At 41.4% G+C, this 25,776-nt stretch overlaps 1 protein-coding gene across 2 annotated transcripts in view; it reads left to right on the top strand.

Annotated features, from left to right (window-relative positions):
• vps13b (vacuolar protein sorting 13 homolog B) overlaps positions 1 to 25,776 on the top strand; it is a 313,875-nt gene that overhangs the window by 199,380 nt on the left and 88,719 nt on the right. For both annotated transcript variants that reach the window (XM_030749245.1, XM_030749244.1), the window contains exons 33-37: positions 3,957 to 4,083; positions 5,504 to 5,647; positions 20,829 to 21,170; positions 21,905 to 22,319; positions 22,513 to 22,650. In XM_030749245.1, coding sequence (XP_030605105.1) covers positions 3,957 to 4,083; positions 5,504 to 5,647; positions 20,829 to 21,170; positions 21,905 to 22,319; positions 22,513 to 22,650 — 1,166 coding nt within the window. The remainder of the gene's footprint in view (positions 1 to 3,956; positions 4,084 to 5,503; positions 5,648 to 20,828; positions 21,171 to 21,904; positions 22,320 to 22,512; positions 22,651 to 25,776) is intronic.

Here is a 25,776-nt window from a genome sequence, read left to right as displayed (position 1 = left end):
AAGTCCTGTAATTTATATCATTCGTCTTGATGTCATTGCAGCATGTAGTTATTGAGTTAGCTCCCTATCATGCAGCCTCTCTATGCACACTCATAATTACAAATCCTGTCACTTTTTTTATAGACTCGGGAGCTAAAACAAGCATGAGTCTAACAGCCTGTTTGGCCCCACATCCTTTTTTCCACTCATGTTTTGAGAGGGAACAGGACCAAAAATCACAAAATCATAGGCAAAGGGTCCAGATTTGTTCCCTGTCAACTAAAAATAAGCCTCATGGAAGAATGTAGTGCAAAATCAACACAGGCCTGATTGAGACTGAGTGGTCTCAGGTCATCAGGCCTTGGAGTGAGCCTGGCTGAGATACACACACCTTTCACACACAGACAAGCACACTCTCCAGTGCAGATGTAAACAAACGATCATACATACTCATTAGTAATACTTATATTTTCTTTATTATATATCTTACACACAGAGACAGCATGATTGTCTTGGAAGCCCTGTTAGGAAAACATGCTTATGATACTGATGCTCAGACCTCCAGTTAGACCTTTTTATTGTGACAGCCAGATTTATATCATGGGAGTTCTGTTCTTTCACTTTCTTCTTCCTGAATGGCGTTTTGCCCCACTTTCTCATAAAAGCAAGCAGTGCCCAAAGAGCACTTAAAAGACAGGTTGTTTTCACTTACCTAACCTCTTTTTGATCAATTAAATATAATTTTTAATTTAAAAAAATCAACAGGCAGCCATAGTTGTGGTTATAGTTATAGTTTATTATAGTATAGTTTACCTGCAAAAAGTTTGGTTTGTTTTTTTATCTATGCTGCAGTATTGTTTGGCCTGTTTGAGCTGTTGGCAGACTGATATACTTAAGCACACTGGCAAAAGTAAAAAAGATAGGGGTGGTAGATGTTGCTTATAGGCTAAAAATGGGTCATTTTAGCCTGTTGGTAGGTGGTTACTAAGCAGTGTGATGTGTCATAATATATCATGCATAATTCGATTTATACAATATAAATGTTATTGTGATCGTAAAACGATAGGATGCTTTTATATAGTATCATAGGTGCATAAATAGCCCGTTGCTAGGTGGTCGCATAATGACATCACAGTTTCTGATATAGATAAGAACCATCAGGGGCCTAACATGTATCTGTTTACAAAGTTTGGTTGCTTAACTCCTGATGGTCTAGTTAACAAAGAAACAAACACACAGAGATTCTTTGTATTATAGTTTGATGTGCTGCTGAAAATAACAAAAACTCCCTCTGTTCCTCGTTTGGACTGTGAAAAGACAGAACTTCATATATCATTATGTTCACTTTCCAAGAAGATGACAGAGTGAAAGTAAGGCATGGTATCGCTAAGCTCCACCCTGTTTTTTTTTTTTCTTTCTATTGTTTGCGCAGTAGTTTTTATTCCAAAATTCTCCTTTGTATTGACTGTCTCCAATCCTCCAATCCTGGCAGCCAGGTCAGCTGTAAAATAGCTCTTTTAAGTAGAGGACTTGGGCCTATATTAGTCTTACATTCTTACTGCTGTGTCAGAGAAGCTCACATAAGCAAGGGGCTTCTGATCTTCAATCCAGTCACATTCTTTCTTTCACTCAATATGTTTCCCTTTCAATGAAAACAGGACTGCGTGGGCCTTATGCCAAGTCCACTGTCTGAAAGGGCAATGAGGTGAGATTCTGGGCTCACACATGGGGCTCCAGAAGATGCTAAATGCCTTTTGCATAGATTCAACTTTCTTTAGACAGACTACAGCAGGTCTGGATTTCTGTTTCAAACTTGATTATTGAATGACCTAATATGTAACAGTTCCTTTTGCACTCAGAGGATTAACACCCACTATTATAGTGTAAAGGTCACTTAAGTTTGACTGCTGTTTACAATCAGAAGCTCCTAGTTTTTAACACTTGATTGTTGTTCCTCTTAAACATTGATCTCTTTTCTGATATTTCCCCCCATTTCTTCTTCTCATTCGCATTTAATCATTAAGATATCATTTAAATACTTATGGTCAAAGCCAGTGTTGTTGTTGTTAATGTTTTTCAGTGTCATCGCAACTCTTCCATTTAACCCGTAAAAACATTCAAGGTGACTCCAGTTGCCTCCCCTCTGCCCTCTCTTTAGCTTGAATAGCACTGGAGGCTCTGTTGGAAAATAGGCTTTGGTGCACTGCAGTGTGCTGCACCCCAGCCTCAGCTACCAACAGCACCAAGTCATAGTTGAACATGTGATCGAGAATGTTCCAACATACTGAGGAAAGGGGAGTCAAGTTCACAGCTTTACGTGTCTGCTGCAATCATTTAGAGAAATACACCACCTTGGTTGTAACAAGTTTTGACACACACCACTTCTAAAGTTCACACCTTTCCCTTATTCTTTACATTGATACCTCCTCTCTCTCTCCAGATTTACACTCATGGCATGTTCATTCTGTTGCTTTTTGAATTTAATTCCAGTAGCTGCAGATCTGCAGTGGCCTCAGTTTGCTTCCTGAGGTTTTGTGAGGAAATTCCAGTACTGTGGATCCACTGACAGGATCTGTCCTCATCACAGTTTGTAGTTTGTGGCTAGGAAAGACCCTGTGTCAGTGAGCTGTGAACTCTCCCCATTGCCCCTCCTGTCAGCCACCCAGTGCAGGCGTCTCTTTTGTCCATGCCATTGATATTCCAGTTTACTGATTATTCTGCGTCCCACTGAATGAAACAAAAGACAGTCTTTCCATATTTTGTTTTTATAGTACACCCATTGAAAGGCGCGCGCACACACACACACACACACACACACACACACACAGAATTTTCCGGCCCAGTCAGAGGCTTCCATAGTGCTGGTAAACTGAGCCTCATGCCTGCTAGCCTTGCTGGTGACTGATAGCACCTGTCCCCTGCAACGAGACGCTCATTGTTTCAATCCCTGTCTGAGGGGAGATTAGCCAGCACCAATTGGCCTCACAGATCATTTCACCTCTGAATTAGTCCTCCCTCAAACTCCCTACTCAAAGAAATGTGTCAGAAAATAATCCCTTAAGGGCACTGGTAATGCACATTTGTGTAGCAAAAGTGAATATGATATTGTTTCTGGTTAAGAACTGTACTCAAGGCCACCTAGAAACTGGGCCTTTTATAATCCCAGCCAACTATAAATATTGGAAGCTGTACTACTTGATTGTTTTAATAGCAGCAGATGTGGCAATTAACACCACCTTATAAAGCCCACTTGTATATTTGTTTTACTGCTAACAAATGTTCCCACAAATATGACTTGATTGTGGGAATGAACATTAGTGAAATGGAGAGGTGATATGAGAAGGTTTCGGCCCGATCGTGTGTGTGCAATTAAGGGGTGTTCCCAAATGAGACTTGTCAAACGTCTCACTCAGTCTCTGTAACCGTATTCAAGCTCACAACTAAAATGTGTAAGAGAAGAATTTTTTAAAAGCTCAGTTATGATGAATAATTACAGATCTTTCCTTCAAGGGAAGATCAATTATGAAGTCTCTGGTTTTGAGATTAGCTTTTCCTCATACTGCTTTGAATTTGAAAACCTAGAACAACCTTGAAATGTGTCTCTGCCTGTCAGCACAACAATAACTCTATTGTGAAGATTGTGTGGTTTTGACTGTGTTATGCTGACTTGCCATTCCTATGCACATGGGACAATCTTACAAAGATTTGTCAACTGGTAACAAGATATTAGTAATGAAAGGGAGGGAAATTTTAGTGAAGTGAGGTCCTGTGTGGTTGTGTTCACCATACAGATGCACCAACTACATGCTTTTAACTTAAATCTATTATTCTACTCTTCAAAATAAAATGTCCATTTGGTTCCATAAGCTACATAAAACTTATGAATCCCTGCGTGAAAGTCTGTATATGTTTTTCAACAACAGTAGCAAAATAATTGTAACAGAATCTGCCTGCTGAAGTGTCTGATCTCTATACAGTGTCAGGAGGCACCAGGAGCGCCGGGCCATCCTCACACCAATCCTGACTGACTTCTCTCTCCGGGTGACTGCTGCACCAGCTATCATCTTCAGCAAGAATCTCTCCCCTGACAGTGGGCAGACAGAGGTGAGTATCCACTCAGCATCTCATTATTGTCCATGAATCTGCTTATTTCTGTAGAAAGTATTCCAATTTTCTGAATGAATTTGAAAAGCTATCTTCACTGTGGCAAAGTAAAAAAAAAAAAAAAAAAGTATTTTAGTGTTTTTTTAACATCAGAGTTTAATGTCTGAGAATCAGTAGAAACAGGATGAGGGATTCTGTTTAAACAAGGATTTTCTATGAAATCCAGTCACTCAGAGTGAGCATATTTTTCTTAATATACTTTATAGTAGGTTTGTTCACTACTGACTTCTTGTGCCCTTTGACCACGACCTGTTACAACCATGATTGCAACCATTACTCTCACAATCTGTTGTCTATATAAAAATAGACATTGATTATGTGAGATGTCACAAGTATTTACATTTTGCCCCTAACATACAGTAACTTACTCATTAGGAATCGGCCGTCCACCATGTAATGGGAGGTTTTTGACCCCGAGAGTTCAAACCTTTCTGCTTATACAGCTGATGTTTTCTGGCACAGCTCTCTGAGACTTCCTGCTTCTTTGATGCCTCATCCGACCACGCTAACGTGTCCCTTGACAGTGCATAACAGCTAATCCATAGTTTGTACTTAGACACACACACACACACACACACACTCTCTCTCTCTCTCTCTCTCTCTCTCTCTCTCTCTCTCTCTCTCTCTCATTGTGATTTGTATTACTCCCTCAGATATGGAGCCAGTAACAACAAAACAGAACTTTGAACTAAGTAGTGAAGAACAATTTCTATAATAAAAAATCATATTCATTTTGTCTAACCACTAACTACTTTTAGCAGATTTATGCATGCTTACCAAACAAATGTAAGAGCTACTGCTATTGAATCATTAATGTACTGAATGTATTGTTAGTATATGATCTACATTTGCAGTCAAATATTGTTCCCCGGCAGCATATTCTGTAGCTGTTATTGTAACCTTACGATATTTGACCGGTCACTTCTACTGCTAGTAGGACTACTGATATTTATAATGATAATACACTTCTTATACTATTATAAATCTAAATGAGGAAAACTTAAAAAAAAATGTGACTTTAATTTTAAGCTGAGGATTGACTAAATAAATGAAAAGGTCTGTTTTAAAACAGTGATGATACACTTACACAAATGCCTTTGTGGGTAATTACTCCAGGTCTGACCTGTGTGCATGTGTGTGGTTCAGTCCACAGTGCTGGTGAGTAATATCCCATCAGATGTAACCTCCAGCCTGAGTATTGAACTGGTGGTTGTGGGTGGGACCCCAGAGAGGACAGAGGGAAGAGGAGAAGGGGGACAGACTTAACTGAAGATACTAAAATGTTCTGAAAGCATTTCCTGCTCCTTCCTCCTGCTTCTTCTGTTCATTTCCCCCTGCTTTAACTCCCTTATTTCTCTAGGAGGTGGTGGTGTGTGGCCATTCTCTGGAGGTGAATGTGACCAGCAGTCTGGATTTCTACCTCAGTGTTGCGCAGGTCCAGCTCCTACAGCAGCTTCTCAGAGACAACATGGTGGGCATGGACGCACCAGAGAAAGGCTCTGAGGTACATTCTGTAAGATGGGTATGCAAGGTGTGTTCAAGAAGTTCCAACAATATGCCTACAAAAAGCAAAACCATTTCCTATCTGAATTTAAAGGTGTAAATTTGGCAACATTTCAGTCAAAATAGTCAGCTTCCCTATGCTCCTGTCAGCCTGAAAACCCAGTTCTGTGAGCATATCCCACACTGTGTGTGACTCTAGAGCTCCTCCACTTTGAGTTTTTAATGTAATTTTGGGGGAAGATTATTCACATGGAGTCAGAAGGTAGGTGGCTATGAAAGACTGTGTTGCTGTAGCCAAAAAATGTCAATGTAAAAACGTGCTACGAAAATGCTCGCTCAGATGGTTTGCACTGAATTTTCTCCCTGAGATGTCTCAGGACGGTGCATTTACAGTTCTGAGACCCATGTTAAATGTTAAAGAAATGGGTCAGAGTGCTTTTGGTTGCACTGCTGACCTGACCTGCCCTCTTTGGTCCTAGAGATTGTGGGCGCATCCAGATCTGTCCTGGTGAAACCACACCTGCTAATGCTCACATAAACACATGCAGCACAGGTCACGGTAATATCAGGTGGAATTCTGACTCACACATACTGTATGCACATAACCTCTGCTACACCCCATTCATGCACAACACATTTTGACCACACCTAGTAAATCCATATGGGCACCTGCATGATGACAAGTAAAGTTACATATATAGGATGGACATTTCAGCTGGAATACATTTATTTGAAAACACTAAGTATGGTTCCAGTAATGCTAAAACCTTCCACTGTCACTTCAGTTATACATTATCACAAACCTGAAGTCATGTGATCACGCATTGGCCCCAAAATCACTTCTTTTGCTGATACAATTATGGCTTAATTAATTTATACACAGTAGTCTACCACAAATGCACATAAAGCCATTTACTCATCAATGAGCAGGACTAAGCTTGTTTGCTCAAAAATCTATCATTATTATTTCCTAATACTGTGCCCCTAACTATTAGTCCAGACTATTTTGGGTGAATCCAACACATTTAAATATTTACTCACTCAGAGCAAAACTGTTCTCTAATGTGGGCTTAGTTTACGGTGCTGTGCTCAGCTGCAGCTTTCAGGGCCCTTCCTATTGTTTACAGGACAGGGAACTCCCAGGCGCCATTTGCCCCGTCTGACCGCTTAATGAAGCTTTCTAATGGAACACAATATAAAAATATTTACCAGCTGTGGTGAGGATGGGAGTTGTAGATGAGGGAAGGGGACAGGGGAAAGAAGAAGAGGGGTAATGGGATGAAGTGAAGTGAGTCGATAGAGTGATTTTACTGTTATCTCCTCTTAACATTCTTTATGGGACGATGTGTGCTTAAGTGCAACGACTGTGTCAGATGATGCAGATAAAGGCCTCCGTAACCTGAAGTAGGTTTCTCAGGAAAAGTAACAAATGAAACTTCGTAATCATGCCATCACTGTGCAATCTAAAATGGATTAAGACAACTTGGATTAATACAGCCCTGTGGAAATCAATAAGAGGGCGGCTTAGTGTGAAGTTTTCTTACTTCTTTTTTTTGTTGTTGTTATTCATTTGTTACTTGCACGGTAAGACCATGGGAGGTGCCTGCTGTGCATCTGGTCTTGATTTGGGTGATCTCTGAGCCCTCACCCTTGACTTGTAATGATTCATGGCTTGATTCTGTTGAGGGGCAGCTAACGGCTACAGAGGGTTCATCCAGGTTCAAGGCAGGATGAGAAATTTAAGCAGCTATTCTGGGAGGACTGTTGGCAACTGTTTGAAAACTGGAATATGTTACCCCACCACCCACCCACCCAACCCCCGAAAAAAGCATTAGGGCTCACCATTTAAGAAATGTAATTTAAATTGGATTCATCACAGTTTATTTTTTCCATTAATTTTTAAAAGCAGTATAATGCAATGCAATGTAATGTGTAATGTAGCATCTGTTTTTTTTAGCTTTGCAACACCTTGGCTCACAGTGCTGCACTGACATCCACCCGAAACATTCCTCTGTGAATTCGGTTTTCTGTGCGTTCTTGCTGAGCTTCTCCAGCTGGAGGAGATGGGGATTCCAAGTAATGTCAAGGACACTGTGACAGTAGCTGTCATGTTTATGTTTTTCCCCCTTGGCTTTTTCCTAGTTTATATGGGTTTAGGATCCGTTGGGGGGGGGGGGGGGGGGGGGGGGGGGTTGTTGTGCAGACTGGTGTTTTTATTGCTGTTTTCATCTGGATTAGGTAAAGCAGAATTGATACACATGTCCAGAATGCTGTAATATGATAATCAGTCATTGCTTTTTGAGAAATTAGTTCTATGTACTTGGAAATGATGGCTCAGCTTTCATGTATTTTTCATGTTTCTCCATACATTTCATGCAAGTTTTATGTTCTTTTGGTCACAGTTATTAACCCGGGAGGTTAATATGATTTAGACAGAACTCTGTGTTTCTCTTTTTACCTTATTTATTTCATATGCCTGATACAGTGTTCCTTACTGTTAGGTTTTATAGTGGTGACATTACACAGCGTAACAGTATCATTAACAGTGAGCTCAGTCAGTGTGTCTTCACCTCTGTGCAGCTGCAGAGCACGGAGGTTATGCTGGATAATATGGTCTGGCTTTGACTTTTTTGGACATTCTGTAAAACTATTTGTACCTCCATCTATCTCAATGTCGTAAGTCTTTTGGCAGTGGAATCTGTCCGGCTGCTTGGCCCTTCAACAGGGAGGTTAGTATGACTTAGACATGATCAGATCTGGTGTGTGCGGATCTGCAGAAGCCCATTCCACAAGCTGCAGAGCCCTCTAGTGGTGGATTCAACTATAGCATGCAGGCCCTGGCACCTGGGGTTTGCAAACTCCTCTGCTACCACCCCGAGCTAACACATTTGACACACCATCATGATATAATATTAGAGGTTTATACACTGACAGTGTTCAGAGTATGGGTTAAGAACAGGTCTACAGTTAAAACAGATTAACAGATGTGTGTCTGCCCCTGTTAACAGGTTTCAAATAATAATCATAAAGTTCAGATATCTTTCCATTTGTAGGTTCCACAGTATTAGAATCTGGATTTGGAACACACATCTGCTTTTTTTAAATTCAATCCCAGCTTTAGTAATGATATTTATAGAATTTGACATTTTCTGTTTGTACTTCCTTTATACAACCTGTTCAAAGGATTCAATTAAAACCAGGTCCCAGAACTCGAGCATCTGGTACAGGGGAATTGTTTTTGTTGTGCTTCAACAAAGCATCTCCGTTCTCACAGTCAGCACTGTCCCCAGCTAGAGTTTAAATTAAACACTGCTCCTTACTCACTCTCTCTTATTTCCAAATCCTTTCCTCTGATTTTTTTTTTTTAACATGCTGTTTGTCTTGAACAGATTCTCCACAATCCCAGGCACTCATTTCAAACAGTTCCATTGCCCCTCACAGCTGTGTTTTATTGTCTTGGTTAATTAATTTGTTTTGTAGGGGCTTTTGGGTTCCCTGGCAGTGGTGAGGCAAGACAGTCGTGTAGGCAGCATGTTCAAGCAATGTGTGTGATTTCAGTCATTTCTAGAAACTGAGCTGTGTTCAGAGGAATCTGTCCCCACATACAGGCTTATTATGGCCTTTCCATGCATACATACAGATGTTAGGTTTTTAGTTTCTTATAATCTGTTTCATTCTCTCTCATTGTGCTTTATCGACAGTTATCCTACCAGTTTTCACTTAAAATAACTGAATGCAAAACACGTGCTTCTTTATGATTGAACAGCTGATTCCTAAGCACTTGAAGAGCAGATGTGTTCCTCCTTGAATCACTTCATCGTAGGGATGTTTATTGCAGCATATAATCCGTCACACTTTGATTTGTGCTCAGTATTTTTTTGCTTGATGTTAATGATGATAAAGTGAGGTTGAGTTCAGTTTAGGCAGCAGGAGGACCCACAGCCATGGAGCTATGAATAGATGATGGAGCAGTTTCTGGGACTTATCTCACTGCTATGTCATCAGCTGTGTCACCAAGCAACACAGAAATGCAGACCCTCACACACACACACACACACACACACACACACACACACACACACACACACACACACACACACTCTCTCTCTTTCATACACATTGTTTCCACATTCTCAGCATGGTAACTGCGTTCTGCTTTTATTTGAGAGCCAGGACTCTAATGCTTCTTTATGACTGACCAGCTGACCTGTGTGTGTGTGTGTGTGTGTGTGTGTGTGTGTGTGTGTGTGTGTGTGTGTGTGTGTGTGTGTGTGTGTGTCTGCATTCTGTGTGTCAGCTCTGCTATGACGTTATTTGTTCTTCAGAAAAAAAGTAAGAGATTTTGATGACAATGTGCAAAAGTGTGCTCATTTGTTCCTGACAGGCTTTCTTAAACACAACATCTTCCTCCACTCATCCTGTATCATTTTCTGATTTAAACCGTCTGCCTTTCATATATCTGCTACAATGATAAGCAGGCATATTATTTTAGCAACAAATTTAATTTTAAATTTTTTATCCCTCATCCTCCTCATCTAGTGTTGTTCTCGAGCTCTCCTTCCCTCTCTCTCTCTCTCTCTCTCTCTCACACACACACACACACACACACACACACGCACACACACACGCACACACACACGCACACACATGCAGTACAGAGGCAGCCTGGGTCAGCCATGTGCTTATACCACAATGTTAGAGGAAAATACCCTCTGGTACAGGGGAAGTCCCGGTCGGCTTCATCTTCCACCTCATCCTGGGATGATTACACGCATGGGAAATGGGGATTTAGGCTTCCTCCAACACTCATGTGTGCGCGCACGCACACACATCCCCATTGATACCAGTGCACACAAACGTGCTAAGGCCGATTCACAAGAAGTTATCAGGTTGGAATATCTGAAGTATAGGTCAGAACATACATCAAGCTCTCAATCATCCATTATTTGCTTTCTCTCTGTTGACCTTGTCTATCTTCTCTTTCTTTTGTCCTATTTTTCCTGTCATTCCCTTTTTATCAGTCTTTCCCACACTCTTTCTCATTCATTCTTTTCTCCATCGTGGACCTGGCACGTCTCCTTGTTGGAAGAGTGTTGGCCCTTCCATAGCTAACTAGTTACTGAGCTAGATGGCTGCTATTGGACAGGGTTCCTGTACTGTTACATCTGTTTAGTCTTAAATGTCTACCCCTAAGGAAGCACAGCACCTATGCCCCACCACCACCGAAACAGTTGTCCACACAGCCACACTCAATTCCAATGAAGTATTTTTGGACAATGGTGTTTATTTGCATCACTGATTACTAGATTTTAAAACTGTCTATTATAAAAATTGGGTTCAGTTTGTCTTATGGTTCAAAATTAAATTCCATAGTGTCATGTTCCACGGTGTCGATACTGTGCCAAAGTATTTACGGGTGGGGCCTCCACAGATCTCCCATCAGCCTGGGATCACACAAACAAACAGAATACAATGAGACAGACTAATTCACAGAGGATCTGTGACAGGTTCTCCAAGATGCTTCCAAATATCTTGAAAAATTGTGCTTTGTATAATGTTGGCTATAATAAACAAATAAAACTGACTCACTCACTCTTTATTCCAAATACTACTAAATGTTACACTGTGGGAGCGTGGAAGCTTGATGACCTGTATATAGCTCTCTTTCATGTAGGAGTATTAGCTGAATGTCAGAAGCATGTAGGACAGCTTATCTTAGCCACGGCGCTGTTGACAAGCTTGGCTCTGTACGCGACCTGCGGCTGAATCCTCGTCTGTGTATGTTTAAAGTAAACCATTTCCAAGGCCGCTCCTCTTTGTGATGAGTGTTTCATATTGTCTTGTAGCTGTTGAGCTTTGAGAACTCAAGCGTCTCTCTTGACCTCCATCTTTCCAGGACAGTAAGGTGTCAGAGGATCTTTTCAGTGCTGTGCTGGCCAACGGAAATAAGGAGACATCAAATGAGAGTAAAAATCTAAAGCATAGAAAGGAACAGAACAGGCCGTGGAGACAGCTTGAGAAATGATTGCCAAATGACAGAAAAAGGAAGAGAGAAAGGACAAAATCCTCAAAGATGAGACACAATGAGAAAGAGACAGTCTGAATCTGGTGTTTGCTTTGATTCCAATCTCTGTCCAAAGCATTTGTCTGTAAATGTGGGAGCTGATGCTCCTGAGAGGTCAGCTCTTAACCAGTCAACCTGGCTATTAACCCTTTCTGAGGGCCAGATTCCTTTCACCCTGACCTTTTTCCATCCTGCTTAGCACTATTTTCATTCACCCTGTTGCTGCTGAGAGGAATAATAAATAAAGCTCCTCGTGCAGCTGTCTCCTTTTCCACTTTGGCTGCCTTACATCTGTAAAGTAAGTGTCATCTCAGCTTATCTTAAACATACATATTTTCATAGCCAGTGTTCATCTCGCTGCCCTTCTTTTGTTATGAAACCATATCTTTTTTTTTTTCTATGTCTAACTGACCCTCCTGTGTGAATCAACTGCTAATTGACAGCCAGTCATAACAGCTCACCTTCCCTGTTTAGCCCCTGCACTCCAACCAACCTTCTTCTCAGAGCATAACCGTGGCACATTCTTAAATTGGCCCCTTGGAAACTCAATCTATTTGAGATCAGTAGCAGCTGAATTTGCTCTCCTCTCAATCGGTTTTGGCAAAATTGGCGTGAAAACTCCAGATAAAATCACAAAGGTTGGAATTCTGTTAGAGCAGAGAAACAAATGGCGCCTTTGAGGAAAGGCAGGAGGCCCCCACCGTGAACCCTGGGATCGAGTGACAACTCAGGTGAGCAGGAGTGCCCTTTCTCTCTGCCTGCAAGGGAAACGGGGTCATAAACCCAGGGGACTAGTAAAAGCAGTGCGCACCAGGCCAGCTAGCAGACACTGTGGTAGATTTTGTTCAGTGTAAAAACACAGAATTTTTGTCCAGCAAAGTGAAAAGAGGAAATAGTTTTGAAAGTGTTTTGTGTTTTTTTCTGTCCACCTGTAAAAGCAAGATCGCACCTAGAAAAACAGGTGATGGGGAAGGTTAAGTAACTTGAACAGTGTAATAAAAGTGTCAGCATGCAGTATCTTTGTTTTCGTCATCATTTATGTCTTTTTGTGTTACTGTCTGCAGTAGTATTGAGTTCTGCTGGATAAATGGAGGCATCCTTTAAAGCTTTAAATTCATTTCAATTAATTAATTTAAAGATTATCAAGAAATCAGTCAGCAAAGAGAGTAGTTATTAGTTGTGACATGAACTGCATTATGGCATTTTAAAATGGTACTTTTTGTGTCACATGTACTTAATGTTAGCGATGGAAGAACCAAACAGTGTTATTACTATGTTATACATATTCTATGTATACATTAACTATTTATCAATGCATGTGTGAACCGAATATGTTTAAGTTTGTGACTGGAGCTGAAACCTGATAGAGGCATGTAAAACCCACATGAAGTCAAGGCAATGATAGATATGCATGGATAAGTTCCATGTAGTCACTGGAGACACAGCTCAAAAACATTGCTCAGATGGTTTAAATAATCAGGAGTTGGGCTTGATTTTTATACTTCACCTGCTTCAGTTTGTCTTCTTGGAAGAGCTCCAGTGTACATGTCAAAAATGACTCATCAGATGCCCCTTCACACAGGTGTTTCCTTCCATGTAAACTGCTTCTGAATCCCCCCTGTGCAGCCAGTTTATCATTACTTTGAACATCTGAAATAGTTTGTTCTCCCAGTATGAACCTTTGAGCTGTTTTTGTGTATTATAGCCAAGATATTTTTTTTTCTGTCTGCAGGTCATTTTTATTGTTACCTTAGCTTTTGTTCCATATTTACCCTTGTCATCTGTGTCCCCCTAATCAAAGTGCTTGTTGGTAATCCAGATGAGGGGACAGGGAGTCTTCCATCAGTCTCTTTTGAGAACCTAACATATAATACCTCAGATCCTTTGTCTCACTCAGCCTTGGGAGCACATCCAGGGAGAAATTAAATGAAGATTACTTCAATCCTCCTGCTTTAATTTCAACTTTGTAAATAGTGTGCCAGGATTGTTGTGAGTTTTCCTTGCAGTCTTACATGCATGTTTGTGTGCACTGGTTGTCAGGCTGTGTATTCTCATTTCTGAATGCATCTCCAAACAGTCTTTTCAAAACTGTGTCCTGGCGCCCCGTAGTGTGAGCTGATCACAGCAGCATCATTCATAGTTCTCCCTAAGACCACCTGGTGAGCATCTGCCCCCCCCCCCCCCCCCCCCCCCCCCCCCCCCCCCTCGCCTCCTCCCCAATCTTACACCTCCCACCCCATCCTGCTCTAAACAGCCTCATATCACCTCAGGACATTGTTGTTTTCCCCTGCTGTTACTCTGTCCTCACAAACTTGTAACTAAAGCAGAGAATACAGAGATGGCTGGCAGGCAGCACAAGTTTTAGAAGAACACTCCATAACTTAATGAAAGGCATCTCTGCAGCTTTTTGAAGTCTCTTAAGACGTTTGCTTTCTTGGACCGCCAAGGTCATACTGAAGACAATGCAGCTGGAGGTTCCTTTTATTGTTTGTTCATAGCGCCAAAGCTATTGATGTTAAGTCAAAACCTCGGATGAGTGATCGTAAGGTACTCTGCTTCATTATTCTTTGTTGTTCTCTGTGTGACCATGAATGATGGTGCATGTCGCTCTTTGCTTTACCAGTGAAATGTGACAAGAACACTAACTCATTGCTCATAAAAGAGCGTCTTCACAGAGACACCACTGAGCTAACATTTAAAGTCACGTCATGCTGTACTTTCTACATTCTGCAACAAAGTCGTTACACATTCCAGGATCTCTCACAGTAGCTCAGCGAGAGGCACTTTTATGCCCACTTTCAGAAGCAACTTTGACCACCATTAAGCTCACCTCACTCAGGGACGCTTGCCATTTACTGGAGTCTGCATTTTAGATTAGAAAATTACCCCCACACACAAATCTCAAAAATAAACAGGGATGCTGACGGCTAATGAGAGCCAGTTGTACTCTGCTTCATCCCCATGGAACAAAGAAGACAAAGTAAAAGAAGACTGGTGAATATTCTGCTGCTGTGGGGGCCAGGATCAGAGTTTTGCTAGTGTGTGACTTCTAATCATGCTTTTTTCCTCATCTGGCCTTCAAGATCTTGTAAACAGGGACCATGTAAAATGTTACAAGTCTGGATGCAGTTGTTTAGGGATATTAGACAAAGAGTCAGCGTGGATGTTTTTATATTACATGTATAAAGGACATCAGCCATTTATCAGCAGTATTCATTCTGCCAAGTCCTCCATTTAGCTTTAAAATTTCATCTTTTTTCTCTGCTTATTTAGTTTATCTTGTATCATGTTTATCATTAATGATGGAAGCATTTGACGATAAAGTCTGCTCAGCAGTGTCTGATTTCAGCCAAGAGATTATGTCGGATGAGCAGAGAAAATCTGTGCGTCATTTCTGAATGCTTGGATCATGATGGTCAGGCCACTTTCCCCCCTTTGTTTGTTTTCACTAACACACTTGTGGTGTTAATCTAGAAATTGTCTTCTGGCATTTTTGAACACTTCCTTCAATGAGTAATACAACTACATTGCATCCTGCTTATATAAACAGCCTGTGTTATTGTTGCGATACGGGGTAATTCCTGCACGTCCTCACAATTACCCCTAACATAAGCAGTGGATTTGATTGGTGCAACGTAATTGTGAGGATTTTGGTTTGGATTGGTGGATCTGTTGAGGATGACTGAAGCAATACATCTCCTGTTGAGCTTTAAGGGTGGTGTCTGTCAAACCTTTTAAATCATTCTTGATTGCCAGAGATTAGGAGCGGGGCATGGTGGGTTTGGCGAGCTTTTCCAAAGGGCTGGAGTCACGCTGGGAAGGTCTCAGGCTTAAACTCAACGTGTCAAGCACACCACTGTAGCCTGCTTAATGTCAAGGCTCTGGATACAGTTCTGATTTACTAAGCAATGGCAATCTGCATTCTATTTGTAGCAAAATATTTGTAAGCAAACTAATGTCGTGTGCAGGCATGGGAGAAAACCGGTTTTGAAGTTTAATTATAAAACAGAGGCTTTGGCCACCGCATCTTCCAGAGCCAGGTCTTTGTTGAGAAGCTCACTGTAGTTCCCCAGATGGACCACATTAACTCACTCTCTTTACGGTTTTTCTTTCCATTCTGCAGCCTTTATCATTTTGCATCTTTGTTTCTGGGCCAGGGCTTTTCTAAACTATAGGGCAGCTGAAAACTGAAGAACATCCTCTCTGTGCTTGTCTGTTCATCTTTCCTTTGTTTTTTCAGTTAGGTGTTTCACAAGCCTCTCTCATGCTCCCCCTGTTTAGACCAGCCATCTCCTCACTTCTGGCCCAGTTGGTCTTTCCGGATGAAAAGTGTTCCAACTGACCCAGTGCTTTAGGAATGTCAACATGCATAAATTATTACTGTCACCGCAATGTTTGCTTTCCCCCCGTGTGTCACGTGGCATCAAAGGAACGAGAGATTCTCTGACATGGTAGGCAAAATATTCCCACATTGTTATTCCTTTGGTCCGCACCAATAGATGGAGAGAGGGACTAAGAAGAGATATCTGGGGGCCTGGACTGTGGAAGGAGAGAACAAAATGGTTGGGATATTGTCTCTCGTGCTCCTTTAAGGAATATGTTTTTAAACCCTTGTGGAGTAAACCCACTCCCCAGCATTACAGGCTGGAGGGAGCTTGTTAAAATGGCCCCACTTGGTGCTCTGAGCTTTGGAGTACACTGTTTAAAGTACAGTTGACAGTCACGCTGAAGCACTCGGCATCCATTTGCAAGCTCCGGGGTCATGACCTTCCTTTACTCCTTTGTTGTGGTTCAGTTAAAGTGCATAGCAGGTTGCCTTTGTTATTGAAAATGACTGCCTTTGATGCCCTTTCTTGCTCTGCATTATGGTGTACAAAGCAGTGACTTCATATTATAAATGTCTTCCCCCCTCTGTTTTCCACAAGAAAATAAGCAAATGAATTGTGGTTTAATGGCATTTGGTTAAGTATTATTGTTATTATTTTTGATTAAGATGAGGTATTGCTGCATTGAAGTTTTCTTCCATTAGCACAATAAAACAGAGGCCTGCTATCAGCTTTATGGTTCTGGTAAACAAAAGTGGGTAGCACAGCAGGGGCTTAACGTGTAAGCTTTGATGTAGTCAAGATACAGAAGTTAATTTCATTGTAGGCATTCTGCAAGCAAGTAGCCGAACTGAATAGTGCTGTCAAAAAGATTTAGTAATGATTTCCTTTGTTTTTCAATGGGAATTCTACTTGAGTTACAAGAGAGCATGGGAAAAATGTGATGAACCATTTTTCAACTAAAAAATGCATGAAAAGTGGCTCGGTTCCCTAAGCTGACCTCACCTGGCTACTATGGCTACTGCAACAGCCTGTCATTCACTGGAGGCGTTCAAGCTGAAGAAATTCACTAATAAATCAAGAAATCTCTGTATGCCTGTGTGTGCACTCTGCACATATCTCATCAGCCATTCATTCGATCTGCTTCAGACATGGTGAGCGTGTTGCTGTGGGATAGAGGAATTTTAGTCTCATGTAGTGGTACTTTGTGGGTCTTTACCCTGTTGCATTGCACCATTTTAATATGGGAAGCTCTTCATTTTGGTGCTTTTTGTGTCTCTATAATCTTGTACACCCTGGAATCCTTGTATTATATAACCTGACTAGATTCAGACTACTGCTTGAATATGTGGCTATTAAACAGACCCTCTTGGAAGGAATGAGAGTCACCTTTGTTACTTGGATCATATTTATTTTATTCTTTCCTGTCAGCTACCATGGACTCCCCTGCCATCTTAAAAGATCCAGATTTTCATGTTCCCTGATCTCTGAACCTGAATTGCAACTTACTTTTCTTTCATCTGGAAGGCATCAACTGCAAATGTGATATTAAAATGTAAAAGGTATGTTGTCATATTTGACTAGCCAGCCAGCACTGTAAACGGGTGGCATTTGGATGATGTGACATTTGCTTTCGAGTCTTAGCCTTCCTTTAGCCAAGCTGTTCTGAGTTACACTGATAGAAATGGGGTCAGGAGTCACACAGATGCACTGTGATATGATTGGCACTCAGGAGACTCATGGTTTCACACTTTGGGGATTATCCTTCATTTTCCAGAATGCTCTGCCTAGAGACGGGATGACCTCATGATTGGCTGGTGGGGGTTCGGGTGTGGGGGTATGTGTATGTGTGCGTAGTTGCACGTTCATGCTCGTGATCAACTAAGTCCAGAGCAAGATTGCATTGGGATCTGGAAAGAGTGTTTCAGTTCAGCCATTATATAATATAATAGAAAGTAATGGCTGGAAAGGGGGATTTCAGTTGGGACACATTCCATGTTTATATTCTAAATTTATTGCCCTCTGTCAATGAATAAATTGGTGTAAAGTTAATGCTTATAGATTAAAGACCTATATGTTTTCTGTGTATACATGTTGTCTTTTCCAGTAAGTACAATAGGGATATAACTAAGCACAGAAAAACACAGAAAAAGCCAGTTAAAGTGATTGAAAATCAACTGACTTCATGTGTGTTTATGTGTAAATGTTTGTGGATACACTGATTGAATGCATGAATTCAGAGTATATGAACACTCTGCACTGTGGCATGTTTTCTCATTGTCCCTCTTCCTGATTGTGTTCCCCATCATCCCTTATTCCACTTGTAAGCATATCTAAATATAGACCAAAAATTTGCTTAGGGGGCACTCTCTTAATAGTGGTGGTTAAAGAGAAAATCGGGTATTTGCTGTAATTGTAAATGCATGTGTACAGCCTAGGTTTGGGGAGGGAGGCAGAAAAGCATAAAGAGTGTCTGGCAGGTTCTGCTGGCTCTGTCTCTTTCCCAGCTGCTATGCAGCTTATTTGTACCTTCCAATGCGGGGTACTCCTTGGAGTGGATGTTTTGCCTTTGCTGAATACCTTTTCAAATACCTCCTTACCTCAATGCAAGCTTGACTCGCTTAACATAACACACATGGAGACAGGTCCAGGCCCTTTCTGCCCTTTCTTCTCCTCCCTATTGCTTGGAAAATCTTACATTTCTACAGAAAAGGAGTGCACACATCCTCTCCTCATTATGGCAGAGAAAAGAAAGGGATCTGGCTAGGCCGATCCTATGGAAGCCCCACACATGAGCCCGGTCGAACAGAACAGGCAGGCGGGCAGGCACGCTGCTGCGTTTTATATGGCTCTTGTTCTTAGCCTTTGATGACACTGTTTAGAATAGGAAATATCTAATAAGTCAAGTATTCTGTCTAATGTGCTGCCAGTGGGTTTAGTGTTTGCCTGGAGGTCTTGAAACACTATCTCCGGCACAGCAATAATATACATTTAAAATTCTCATTGGAGTGTGTGGAAGGGAGTGATGTAGAGAAAGAGAGGGGGCAGCTGAGAGTACAAGCTATAATAGCAAACATGTGCAGGCTGGAGCAGATGAGGGTAGGAGAGAATGGGACACACCTTGAGTCTGTCTCCCGTGTTTTACAATTCATCAAAATCGTGTTTCAAAAGACAGCAGTAGCTAATTGAAACCGACGTTGTTCCTATTAACGTGGATGAGAAACACTGGGGATGGGCCTCAGTAATGCTGTAACTGTAGTGTTGTAACTGGTGAATAATTGGCTGCTCATATTGCAACTAACAAACCTCCAGCCCGTGCACCAGATACAATACACCAGACCAACCTTATGTGTTTACATGGGACCTCTTTGCATTTTTCCCCCGTATTATTTTACTTTGGTCTTATGTCAGCCTCTGCTCCACTTTTATAGAGTGCTTCTGTGGATTCTGGTTCAAATAATTTTTCTCAGAATCTACAAAATGTGTCCTTGAACTTGGGATTTTTTTTTTTTAAGTAGAATCTTTTGTTTTTAACCATGCCTGTCAGTTCTGGAAACATATCCAGTAAATGATTTGGTACTGTAGGTAGCATTTAGTTTTATATTTTGTCTCATATCTATCCCATGGGAGCTAGTGGCAGCTTCTTTGTAGCCTTGGAAGATGGCATGCTTTGGTAGCAGAATAAAGATGCCTGTTTTCATTGTCACTTGAAATCCAGCAACAGTACGCACAGTGATTTATATCATCTGTCACTGAAAACTTTTTATTGCCACAACGGCTGGAACAGTCCCGACATCCATTAGTTGGAGCCGAGCATAAAATCTCAGCTGCTTCATACACAATACCACAGTGACTGCACAAAAACAATTTGATCTGCTGGGGTGAGGCCTTTTTTAGACAGTTCCAATATTGCAAGAAGTGCAAAAAGATTTTTAGACCACAGAAAAAGTCCCAGAGCATGCCTTTAATGTCTCTGTGGTCGAACGATGTGTCCCTTCTTTGGTCAATTTGTCCATGGATTCAATCAAATGAGTTATTTGATTTATTTTCTCTCGTAAAGCCAGGACCGACACACGAAACAGATTTATAGATTTAAAAAAAAACAGCAAATGATTGCATCCAGTTTCATTTGCTTCCCTTATCTCCTCAGTAATGTTAACACACCAGCTTGCTTTGGTTTGAAATAAGGCAGTTTCTTTTATTGCAAACTGACATTTATAAAGTGGTGATTATTAGTGGTGTTTATTTACTCACTACCTTATAATTTCATGCTTTCATACACAATATGTAGATATACTTTTTTCTTCATTTATAGAAATATTCGCCCTGTGTTAGGAGTCTATTAGTATTCATCAGGCTGATGTTAGTTGATGATTTACAAAAAGCTAAGTTACATTACCTCTTATGGTTTTCTTTCTTTGCATGGCAGTGAATGACAGCTCTCTTAAGGGTGGAGGTACTAGTACATCCTTCAGTCCATCTTCTTCCGCTTATCCAATTCAGGGTTTGTGGGTGGGGGCTGGAGCTTGTCCCAGCTGTCGTAAGGCGAGAGTGAATGCTAGTATTAGTTGTTGTCCTTTTAACATTGAGAAAGAGGTGAAAAATAAAGCCAAAAAAAGGTTTATCAAAATCTGGTTTGAATCTAGTTATTGATTTAAAAGTTTTGAAAATAGCACTGAGGTCTTTTTCAGTAACGGTGTTGTTTAGGAAGTGTAACACTGATGGGGCAGTGCAGGTTTACACGTCTTTAAATCTTCATTTTATTTCTGCAAATATTTTTTTTTTATGTACAGGTGCGTCGACGTGAGCAAACACGAGGTGGTCGAGACACTGCAGCAGGTGCTGACCATTCATCGCGTCACAGCGGGACTGGGCAGGACAGCGGCTTCGGCAGTGACAGCGCTCGCATCCGTATTGTCCAAATAGAGCAACAGAGCGGGGCTAGTCACCACTGCATTGCCAGACCCTCCCACAAGTCCACCATTACCAAGAATCTAAGCTTCATCCCTTTTGACATCTTTCTCACCGCTAGTAGGCTGTCTGTTATGACCTATGCTTGCTCCAGCCCTTCAAAGGCAATTCCCTCACTGTCGGATACTCCCAGCACACCGGAAAAGATGCAGCCTGGGGATAAGGTAAATAAGAAAAGCTTGTGACATGGAAGCTCTTGCATGAGCCAGTTTCTGGATCTGTTTGTTACCCATGTGTATATAATCATAATACAAACCATGTACAATAGCATGCAGTGTTACTTATACGAGAGTTATAGTGTTTTATTAGTACAGTAGGTTAATTTTATAGTTGTATAATCAAAAATATAATTTATAATTACATTGTGTGTTTGATAAAAGTAATTTCATACAGTCTAATTTATTACAACTAATTGTAATATTGTGCAACATGGACTATCACTGCTCAGCTATCCACCTAATAACATTAATATATTGTGTGTATATTTAGGATGTTAAATCATGTTAAAAGCTTCTCACAGTCTAAACTCATGTAAACCGAGCAGATGTGAAACTCAAAGACCTCTGGGCAGCAGTTCAACACAAGCCCACGCAAAATAGAAAAGCAAACAAATAACTGTCTTGGGCATTCAGAGCTATTAAGTTCATTTTGCTCACATCTACACAGAGCAGACATTATGTTGTGTGATTCATGTTTTTAGAAACAGACACTCCAATTTGATATGTATCAGTAAGTTCAACAGAACCAATGTAAACTGTATGACTGACATTCCAGGGGGCTAAATCTCCTTAGTAATGTTTCCGGTATTATTTAATGTCAGCTTCTTGAATTAATTTCATTGATTTCATAGTAGTAGCAGTAGCAGAAGTACTAAGAGATTCCTTTGTATCTGATTTAGGTAGGAAAGAGTGCCCTCAACCAACCTGAGATCGCATCTGAGTCTCCTTCGGCCTCGGCATCCCCAACTCCAGATCCTGCTCCAGCTGCCCAGAATTCACTTGCTGGCCTGACTGCTGAGGACATCCTCAACAGTAATACCTCCCAGCCAACCTCCCCACTGCTGAGAGGCAGCCTGCTCTCCCTGGATGGCCTTCCTACTCCGACCCGCTCCTCAGCCCGCCAAGCACTTGGTGTTACCGTAGTAAGGCAGCCTGGGAGAAGAGGGGCTGGGGACCAGGTGTTGGAGCCCCTCTTGTACCTACAGGTGATGCAACCTTCTGCTCTGCTCAGCTGTCACCACCGCAAACAGAGGATGGAGCTGTCTGTGTTTGATGTGTCCTTAAGAGGAGTAGCTTCTGACTACAAGTGTCTAGGTGAGAGAGAAAAAAGAGTTCCAGTGTTTGGCTGGGAATTCTGGTTAACGGTAAATGGATTGGAATGTTGTGAAGCTGGGTAAATGTAACATTTTCCCAAGTCATATTGACACAGACTCATAAATATGTCATTCCCGAATGTTGACATGTGTGCCAATTTTATGTTTCTCTTTATCTGCCCCATTTTGTTCAGACCCAGGAAAGACTCTACCAGAATCTCTGGACTACAACATGTTTTGGCTGCAGACAGTAGCAGGAGAGGTGGACAGTAAAACGGGCATCCCTCCCCCTCTGCTCTGCCTCCAGATTAAAGATTTCTTAAATGGACCAGGTGGGAATCATGCGCGCACACACACACACTTTTGTACAGTCATGCAAAAAAAGTGGGGCAGCCATTTTTTCACACAGGGACAGGTAAGTTTGGATAGCTTTTGCATTTGCAGTGAAGCTGCAGCTGTAATGTGATTTCTCACAAAATCACAGAAAATCAGTAAGGCATTCTTTACTGGAGAGTTTATCAAAGATTATTTGGTGACTGAAATGGGACAAAGTGCATGATATATACTTATTTAGACTTGAATCCTAATTTTCATTTGACCTCACACGGGCTAGTCATGGACAACCAAAGGGCCAGATTTACCCCCAGGGGCCAGACAGTGCCCACATCTGGTATATACTGTATAGTCTCAAAGTAAACACAATCATCTTCTTTCTGCTGTGAGCACATGATGAGCATTCTAAATAACCTTATGGATGTTTCTACAGAAAGCCACATCGCTGATGTCACTTCTTTTGAACAGCAAAGTTCAAGCTCCTGTGGGTTAGTGTAGTCTTATGTTCCCTTGAATTGGGTTTGGTTCTCTATTTTTAGGCTGATATGATATCCATATGAGTAGCTTTAAGCTAAGGTTGTTGACCCTGAGGGTGTGGTTGACATTCTACCCAAATACAAGTGCAATAAATAAAAGTGTGAGTGGGCCTTTGTGTCTCAGTGTGCACAACCTTTTTATCCCTATGAGTGTGTGTAGGCGCAGGACATCCTTCAGAGTTCAGCTCCCTGAACCCAGGCCAGATGTTGCAGATGCATACACTCTGACACCTAACTACAGACATACTTTGACATATAGGCTGTCTCTCTTCCACATGCATACAATCATGAACACATACTGTGCGTGTATGCAGGGAGCTTCAGGATGGACTGTAGGTGTTATTGATGATAGTTTAGCAAAGCATATCACTCCCTTGCTCCCACACACATCTCCTCCTGCTGTTAGTTGAAAGCCCTCTGCTTCTCTGTCCACCTGGAGTTCCACAACACAACACAATGCAGCTGTCTGTACACCCCAGCAATCACACAGTACAACCAAACACGACCATATCCATCAGAGGACACAATTAACCAAATTACAATGAGCAAGACCTTTGCATGAGACCAGATTGCATAACTGATTTAAAATGATAGAAATGATGCTTTGCAGTGTATGTGTAAGGCAGGTTGGAACAGAGGGTGGAAAGAGACTTTCTTTTAACACCGGTATGTACTGATCTCTAATCTCCGTGTGGAAAAGAGTAAGAAAGAGGAGCAGTTATAGTTTGGGTGCATTAAATAGATTTAGTTTATTGCTTTCGTAAAAACTGTATATTGCTCAGTGCTGACTTTGCAACTTTACATAATTTATTTATAGAATACCTGTCCATTTCACTGAACAGGGTTATATCTCCAATGATAATTATACTGTGGTTATATCTGATTCCTGGGTGCAGTTGAAGTGGAGATGCCAATAATGTGAAATTACAGTCAGGTGTTTCCCTTGAACTGCTAAGAGCTGAGCTATCTTTCTCTCTCAGTAGGATTACTTCAGTCACAATCAGTCACATTCATACTCTTCTCACAAATGCACACACACACACACACACACACACACACACACACACACACACACACACACACACACACACACACACACACACACACACACACACACACACACACACAAATCCATACCAAATGACTCAGACAGGATCCAGGCTCAGTGTGAGGTTGCTCCAGGTCAGGATCTGCTGGAAATTTCTAGAATTGACCACACATGCTACTGGTTCTTCTTCACCCCTTGAACCACACAGTCACACACACACACTAGCACATGCATGCATCCACAAATTTTCAACTTTTGTGTTGTTTAGTTTGGGGAAGATAATTATCCTCTTCAAGGATGGGGGACATTACGCAGAGCAGCAGAATCCATATACCGAAGGTGGTTTTTGTGGAAGACCCTTATTCACGTTGTTTAGACAGTATGCAGGCAAATCATTTTCTAGTTCATAAATGAATCAGTTAGTAGTTCGAGAAATGTCTTGACTAGCATTAAATAGAAGAATGAGTGCATTTAGCATTTTATTCAGGTGATTTATTTGCGTGTGTAAGTCTTTGTAACTGTGTGTGTGTGCTGCTACGTGTATCATGTTTGGCAGCCCCTACTTTGATTTGACAGTGCTTCACATTTGATTTATCTCAACCAGGCACAAACAGAGAGAAGACAGCCATGAGTCTGTGTGTTTACAGCAATATGCTCGCAATTTCAGCAGCATTTATTCAGCAAGACCAATCAAAGCCGCCCTCCCAAGGATGCTGAGTGGGAAACACTTGTAACATGTGTCCTGTAAACTGGATGGTGTTTCAGTATTGACCCTCACTCAACAGCTGCTCATCAAATACACGCACACGCTCATATAAACACAACTAATACAGATGCTTATAGCAAGTCAGCCTCTTCAGAACTACTAGAGTTCAAGGCTTGACCAACAAATACATATATGATAAAGGCCTGGGTGGATCTGTTTTTTTCAATTAGTGGTAGTTTGGTGGCTGACCAGTGAACGCACACATACTTTCCCTCTCCCCTTTTTTTTTTTGCTACTTATTTCTAGTCTTGCAAGTCCCAAAACGTAACTGCTACCACTTGTAGACGAGATCCGCCTTTCCCTGTAGAGAAGCAGCAGGTGATAGATTAGCTTGAACAAATTGGAACCATTACTCTTTGTCCCTGGTTACTGTCAAACCAGAGTTTGTAGAAATGTTGTCAGTTACTGTATACAAGCATGTACCCCTCCGAACCATCCAGAACCTCTCTAATTCAACTCAGATGCCATCTGAGGTGCATGTGGCTGGCCTTCCTTGAGAGTGACTTTTCTGTAATGGTGGGATTCAACAGGTACCCCCCAAAATATTGTTGGCCTTTCCAAACATAGAAACACATGCCCTTCACATACAGGTCCTGTGTAATGTGACACATTGCCACCTGTGTCTGGCACAGGCTTTCCGCTATCAAGTGTCAAGCATGAAAGTCAACTAGAGAATTCCAAGGTGGGGTGGGAATGAAAACAATGTTTTCGGTGGTTGCACACAACCATGTAAACCCAGTGCCAGGTTCAAAGTGGGGACAGCATCACCAAAAAG

This window comes from Archocentrus centrarchus, chromosome 16, assembly GCF_007364275.1.
Source record: "Archocentrus centrarchus isolate MPI-CPG fArcCen1 chromosome 16, fArcCen1, whole genome shotgun sequence".
Lineage (NCBI taxonomy): Eukaryota > Metazoa > Chordata > Actinopteri > Cichliformes > Cichlidae > Archocentrus > Archocentrus centrarchus.
This window is presented reverse-complemented; position numbering and strand designations above follow the sequence as displayed.